We start from the raw sequence: 7500 nt of genomic DNA, 5'->3' as shown, positions 1-7500 counted from the left end.
GAAGTATCCATTAGGAACATAATATCGACTTGGAACGACGAATCACCGAAGAGATCTTTGAATGTAAAAGGCAAAAAAATTAGCGAAGACAATTAGAGCACTTAACTAAAACGGATTCAACAGGTAAATAAGGCAATCAGACCAACTTGAATAAGCTTTCAGATAGGGTAAATTTAGGTTCACATTACAACTAGGTCCCAGTTGATCGAAAGGGTGGTAGCACTATTCAGTGGATATAAAAGCTATTCAGCAGGCCCCAGTTAAGTTCAAAGGCCGCATAACTTTATCCAGTAGATAAGTCACTATCCGACAGTTTTTAGGCCTCAGTTGACATGAATGTCTACGCAAAAAAAGAGAACCAACAATAGGTCAGGATCGTTGTTGATGTTACAAATACTGCCCAGAACAACTCCAGATCACGATCGCAACTGTTGAAGCCCTTTATGATAAACGGCAGTCAATTTATATTTCTTTGGTATTTAAATTCCTTAAACCCTCTACCCTACAATTAAAACAAAAATCCCTTTAAATATATTCCCCTTTTTGGCGGGCCTTCTAATAACCAAGAATTATTTACTTTCAAGTACGGAGTGGCCTAAAAGCCCGGGCAAATGGCTTTATTCAACATCCGTTCGATTTTGCTTAACAGCGACGTTGAAACCTCCCCACCCCCTCCTTTCAACAACTTTGTTGAAACATGTCGAATCGAAGTTCAATCGACATTTCTTTTGTTATCGCGAACGTTTGCCTCCCTCTTCAGTCAGCATTGTTGGGTATACACCTTATTTCAAAATGGCCACCATTTTAGTATTCTTTTGTTTCCATGCAAATTGGCCCTTATGGACTCCCCTTCGAACGTAAAATTCTAAAGAATATTTAACCTTGAACAAGACCATAAGGGCCAATTTGAATGGAAACAAAAGAATACTAAAATGGTGGCCATTTTGAAATAAGGGGTAATACCGTTACCGTGAGCACAAATCACAGCGAAGCGCCAAAGCAAACCAAGCAGTGCAATAGGTGGTTTGCAACCAATCTCTAGAGACACAGATAACAATGATGTAATGTACAATTGCTGGTGGACCAACAAAAGGAGTGATCTTTTGTTTTCGTCCTCAAATCCCATAATACACCTCTTTTACACCCCAACAATTTGCATAGGCATTGTTTTCGATTCTCTTGGGACATCTTCATGTCCCAGGGGAAATTGCAAACAATTATTATGCAAACTTTTTTTACGGGGGGGGGGGGGGGGGAAGGCAAGAGAGGTGTATTATAGGATTTGAGAAAGTAGAGAATTCGAAACTCGACTCTCTACTTTCTCAAATCCCATAACACACCTCTTTTATACCCCAACAATTTGCATAGGCATTGTTTTCGATTCTCTTAAGACATCTTCATGTCCCAGGGGAAATTGCAAACAATTATTATGAAAACTTTTTTTTACTTGTAAAGAAAACCAACGTGTGAAAGCATACTGTATTGTATGTTTTAGATGATATGAATAACTTTGGGCAAACGAGGCTTGGTAGTGAATTTTCAGCATATGCCGTAATCATGCATAAGGCCTATTGGTCTATTGATAATACTATTGTTGAAACAGGAAGTTATCGCCTTATCGATTTCAGCAATTTTCACCCATAACCTTGAAACCCAACATTCATGTAAACAAATGTTTATGCTAGCATAGCGGAGCATTTGCGTCTCTTTGTTTTAAACTCTCTAAGGTTTGCAATTTAGAGTACTTTTCAAATGACTGTCGAAAGTAATTACGCAATTGCAATTGCCACGCTTAGTGATTGGTTTAAAAATCTCCCGCCAATTCATTAACCAATGAAAAGGAAAACCAAAACTAATCGCGAGCAAGTTATTTGCACGTGGAAAGGAACTTTAGGAAAAAAAGGAAAGAAATTTTATTTAAGTGTCTAGTCGTTCTAGCGCTGGAGCACTAATTGGGGACACTGTAAACTGAATTTAACAATTAACACAAATGAAGTCAAATGTTGGTTTTTGGAGAGAGGGGAAACCGGAGTAGACGGTGAAAAACTCAACCCACATACGAAGATATGATGGTGCATGGATGGAACAGTGGTGAGAGCGCTCGCCTCCCACTAATATGGCTGGAGTTTGATTCCCAGACTCGGCGTCATATGTGATGGTTCGCAACTCTGCACTGAGAGTTTTTTCTCCGGGTACCCCAGTTTTCCCCTGTCCTCAAAAACGAACATTATTTGATTTGTGTTCATTAGTTGATTTCAGTATACAGTGTCCCCAGTTGGTGCTCCAACGCTAGAAGACAAGACACTTAAATAAAGTTCCTTTTATTTCTATAAAATTATCTAATTTTCAAACATTACCACTGTTTATAATGAGAACGAAACTGATACTTACAATTGTCATTTGTTATATATCTTGCGACTGGACCAATATTTCCAGGTAAGTCACGATATGATACAACTGAGAAGGCATCTCTTGGCGTCTCAAGCATTGGATGTAACCAACCAACATACGGGTTCTCGCCTATTGAGAGGACGTACAACCACACCCCGCGACTAAGCAACGGTCGGGCCATGATTTCCAAGCTTCTAGTGTCCTGGATGTCATCCGGTCTCCATGGCGTCACCAGGATGGCTATCCACGGGTGCGAACCGCGTGCATCAGTAAATAGAGTACCCGCTGCACTCAAAGTGCTGCTAATCGAGGGCTCACCACCCAAGTAAGGAGCCCTGTTGACTTGTGTTCTGTATTCTGAGAGTAGTGTGTACGAGTCAAAGCTGAACACTGTCACAGGAGTCTCGCCAAAGGTAACAAAGGCACCTCTGGATTTTCCGGGTTCTACATTGAGGTACTCCGAAAGAATTCTCACGAATCGTTTTGCTTCCGTATACTGAAACTGAGACACAGATGACGACGAGTCCACAATGAAGATTATATCGGCAGCAAGGGTCGTGTTACTTGGGGCTCCTGAGACATAAGAAGGGAATATTTGGTGAGTTGATAGCGACAAAGACCTAGAGAACCTGTTTGCGCCTAAAGAGATCGAAGAACTTCAGGATTCTTGCTTTTGAAATGAACCTTCCATCCAAACGAAACTTTCCGAGCGTTGCCTTAAATTCAGCGGCAGAGCATCCTTATTGAAATTGGAGTATTACATGAAATTTTCGATTGGAGGCGCACTCAAATTTGATTCTGTGTATGCCCGCGCTTCTTCCGAACTTCCCAAAATCATCATTTCTACAGTTATTTTGTTGAAAATAATGCAAAATGGATGACGCTTCATGTTTCACGATCGTCGTATAGGGGCTATTTACATAAGAGAACTCACCCCAGCGCGAATTCCATACCGGGAAGTCTACGTGATTTCCTATCGTGTTTACATGATGCACAGAAAACACGTTTTAGAAACAAAGACCGAATGCATAAATGACGGCCAAAAATGTATTTTTTTTTTTGTTTATGTGCTAATTAGACTCACTAGCCTCGCTGTCAAGCAATATTTCTTTTTTATTTTGTCCATGCAAACGAGGCTAATGAGTCTAATTAGCACATAAACAAAATAGATATTTTTTTTGACCGCCATTTGGTAAATAGAGTGCAGTGGGTTCGCACGGTTAAGGTCAGTCCAAGTGCCCTTAAAGCCCGGTTTCGCAACTGCTTAGTGAAGCCATTAACTGCAATAAACGTCCTCTTAGAAAGTTTTTGCCTGGAATTTGCTTACGGTTGGACAACTCCGCAACCCTCTTCCATCCTTCACATAGTTAATAACTATCATTAAGACAAAAAAATCATGCAATTTCCACTTACGCCATGAAGCCATCATTTGTGCCGCCATGATGGGTGCTCGTGGAAGAAGATCAACAAACGAAGATACAGAGAAGGCGTCTTCAGGTCTTTGGACTGCTGGATAAAATTCACTTATTGTATAACCCCCCGTAAGGACGGCAACGACAAATACCTTGCCACCACTTGATTGGACGTTCCGCGATGTATTAGCTAAAGAGCGCGAGTCTGACAGGAGCGTCTGCTTCCCAGTCGTCAAAAGGATGACGTATTTCGGCACTGTCGCTCGAGAATCCGTTTGTAAAAGTTTGGCCGCTGAGTCAAATGCCTCATCAATATGGCGGTTCCCTTGTTGATGAGGGGCAGCGTTGACGGAAGCGTCAAAAGCTTCACGGTCTTGATAGCCGTCAAAGTTGATTACAAGTTGTGCACGATCGCCAAAGGTGAAAAGTGCCGCACGACTTCTGTTATTGGCGAGGTTGAGGAGGCGAGCCATAAGCTTGACAAAGTTCTTCTCTAAGATATAATTGTCGACCGTAACGTATTTTGAAGAATCCATCAAGAATATCACGTCGGCTCTCCAATAAGCGGGTTCGTATTTAACTGAGACAAAATGAAATTGAGACATGTAGTGACTAAACAGTGTAAATTGATTCTTGAAGTCCTTGCATGCACGTGGCAGCACAATAAAGAGACAGGAAGAAATGCACTTAAACTAAAAAGACTTTAGTTAGTGAGAATACTGACATTTGTATCCCTATTAGGTCGAAATGTATACGACCTTCAAACAGATTAGCTTTCACCTGAATAACGATGAATAACTTTCACATTCTGTATTGATCATACTTTTTATAGCCATTGGTAGTATACCATTACGACTAATTACTTACAGGCATTTGCAGACAGCCTCAGCTGTCGCGCGATCCTCGATTGCCAGCTTGCCAAAGCGTCGAAAGAAGATACCCCAAATATATCACTGGGGGCACGTACCATTGGCGTAAACATTGATCCAGTGAAATAAGGGCCAATGCCAATCACGTACATATGGGCATCCAGACTTTTCATTGATGATACAACGGTCGACATAGACCTCGAGCCAGATCCCATGTAATAGTTCCCTGCAGTTAACAGGATGACAATCCTGAGGCCCACACGTCCGGTTTCTCGAAACAGTGAAGCTGCGTGAATCAGAGCTTGGCCAATTTTCCGTTTTCCTCCCAAAAACCGAGCGTTATTGACTTGACGACTGAACTCGGCATTGCTGCTATAACCAGAAAAGCCGATTACAGTGTATGAAGTGGCCGAGTAACTGACGAGTGCAGCCCGAGGCCCGAGCGGAGAAACGATGAAGTATCGAGCCATCTTTTGAACAAACTGTATCTCTATCTCAAACTGCTGCGATGAGACACCAGTTGAAGAGTCCATTAGAAAGATTATATCAGCGTCAGGATGAATGGGCTCCGTTTCTTAAAAACAAAGATAATACAAAAATCATTGATTAAGGCTTGCGTTTCAGGCCACAATTGTTTTTAATTCCATAAACCAGCAGAGTATTTCTGACCTTGCGTCGGGCAAGCAGAAAGGTTCATATCTCCCCTTTACGTTTTACATACGATACAAAAATAGTAATTTCTTTCTCAAAGTTAAAAAGTGTGTTCCCTTCACGTCTGACTGATGAGGCACGGATATTGAAGAAAGAAGGTTTACTTGGGATGTATTTTTTTCACTATTTGTCGCTTGCATTTCTTTTTTTTTTTTTTTACATTTTATTACACATCATACTTTAAAAAATATGTACTGGTAAAGCCAAAGCCAGGGGCTTATATGGCCTGTGATCAATGGAAAACAAAGATAATTTATATGAAATTAGAAGGCTGTTAACAACATCTTGGTCTAAAAACCGCTGACCGTATAAAACAGTTAGGCTTCAGAGAGCTGCCTCGAGGACAAAACAATTCAGATCACTAACACTCTCCTTACGAACACCCATTTAGTCAGTCACGTTCATGCACATGCTGCACTTGGACGTCCTTTTCTCCTCGATTCAACATGAAGTCTCGCAAATAAAGGCTTAAATTTTCGCTGTGCGGCGAGTGCTTGGTCGACAATTCCCTCTTTCTTTAGCTTTCACACACTCCATACATACGTTGCAAATATTCCACTCGACCTGGCAAGTGAGCTCACAAGGTCTTGTGCAGCCCCGGTGCTACATGAGCTAAAGCAAGAAGAACGCTGGCGTCCCAACGTCGTCTGTAATTTTCATTTCTCTATTGATAAATCAAACAATTGCCACACAACAGTGATTGAGGCAAACGTGCTGTTTTAAGAGGAAAAATTCCGTCAAGATTCGGTTGTTGTTTATGATGCCTGGGACAGGATGAAAACGTTCTCCGTGCTTCAGCTCAATTTTTATGACGTCCTTACCACCAGCCTCACAGAGGTTTGCGGCATGAGTATTCACTTTGCTAACCAAATCATCAAATCTCGTCACTAATATGACGTCTTCATCTCGTTCCACGGTCAGTCTCAATTCCCTCTCGTTAACATTATTACCAACACCAAAAGCAATCACTCGTACTCCCTCGTTTCGAAGTGGCGCAGATGCTTCCCTGAGATCAATAGTTCCAGAGGGATTCGTTTGTTTTCCGTCTGTCAGCAGCATTGCAATCTTAGGCACGTTCTTTCGCGCGCGTGGAAAGAGCTGCGAAGCAGCCAATCTCAGGGCACTGTCTATATACGTAAGGCCTCTTTCGTGTGGAAGTCGATCAACAGCTTTAACAAAATCCTCTGTGGTGAGATACTGACCAAAATGAGCTTTGATAGAAGCCTTATTGCTGTACAATACGATACCCGCCTGGGTCCCAGAAGGCGAAATTCCAAAAGCCCTGGCAACGTGTTGAACGAACACTTTCACTTTTGCGTAATTCCTTCGGGATATGCTGCCAGATGAATCTATTATGAACGCCAAGTCCACACTGGTGTTGCAGCTTTTCCAAGCTGTTGGAGTAAAACGTGAAAATTTTCACCACATCGTGAACGGTAGGCAATTACTGCAGACCCCTCAGGACATTGGGTATCCCATGACCCTTACGGTGGCAATCAATTATTATGGCGGCCTAAGACAAAGAAATCACTGGGGAAAAGCCGTGGATTGCGACCACCACGAAAGTTCTGATTGAATTCTGCTCGCATAATTAGTCAGTTACCACTTGAATCGCAGTGGTCTTCACCTAAACAAATCTGGAACATCACGTCTTGCCCGGAATTTTACAAATTATTTGCGTTTAGATTAGGATATTGCCGTCTGGGAATCCGATTTGCCTGATGCCTGCACGAGCGATAACCGGGGTAAGTTTAACTATACTAGTGTTTTTGGGCGGGGTTTGGCTATTGCTTCCCTAAATATAAACAGTCTGCCGTCCCATATTGATGAACTTTGAGTCTTCATATCCTGTTCTAAAGTAGATATTCTTATAATTAACGAATCTAAATTAGATTCCACTAATCATGATAACGAACTTTATTTACCTGGCTTTGAAGTAGTCAGAAGAGATCGCAGAGTTAATGGAAGGAAAGGGGGTGGTGTTTGTATCTACCTGCGCACAAATCTTAATTTCCGAATACGAGGTGATCTAAATAATGATAATTTGGAGTGTTTATTCGTTGAAATCAGCATGCCTCGAAGTACAGGATTCGTGGTTGGCACCTGGTATCGGCCCC

General features: G+C 41.8%; 1 protein-coding gene across 2 annotated transcripts in view; it reads right to left on the bottom strand.

The window, feature by feature from the left end:
* Nucleotides 1–7500, bottom strand: part of LOC138012723 (uncharacterized) — a 74355-nt gene that overhangs the window by 57518 nt on the left and 9337 nt on the right. For both annotated transcript variants that reach the window (XM_068859596.1, XM_068859595.1), the window contains 5 exons: nucleotides 6205–6777; nucleotides 4671–5246; nucleotides 3805–4383; nucleotides 2392–2964; nucleotides 1–55 (listed from right to left, as the gene is read on the bottom strand). The exon at nucleotides 1–55 is cut by the window's left edge and continues 515 nt beyond it. In XM_068859596.1, the coding sequence (XP_068715697.1) occupies nucleotides 1–55; nucleotides 2392–2964; nucleotides 3805–4383; nucleotides 4671–5246; nucleotides 6205–6777 (2356 nt within the window). The remainder of the gene's footprint in view (nucleotides 56–2391; nucleotides 2965–3804; nucleotides 4384–4670; nucleotides 5247–6204; nucleotides 6778–7500) is intronic.

Source organism: Montipora foliosa, chromosome 8 (assembly GCF_036669935.1).
Source record: "Montipora foliosa isolate CH-2021 chromosome 8, ASM3666993v2, whole genome shotgun sequence".
NCBI classification, from domain to species: Eukaryota; Metazoa; Cnidaria; class Anthozoa; order Scleractinia; family Acroporidae; genus Montipora; species Montipora foliosa.
This window is presented reverse-complemented; position numbering and strand designations above follow the sequence as displayed.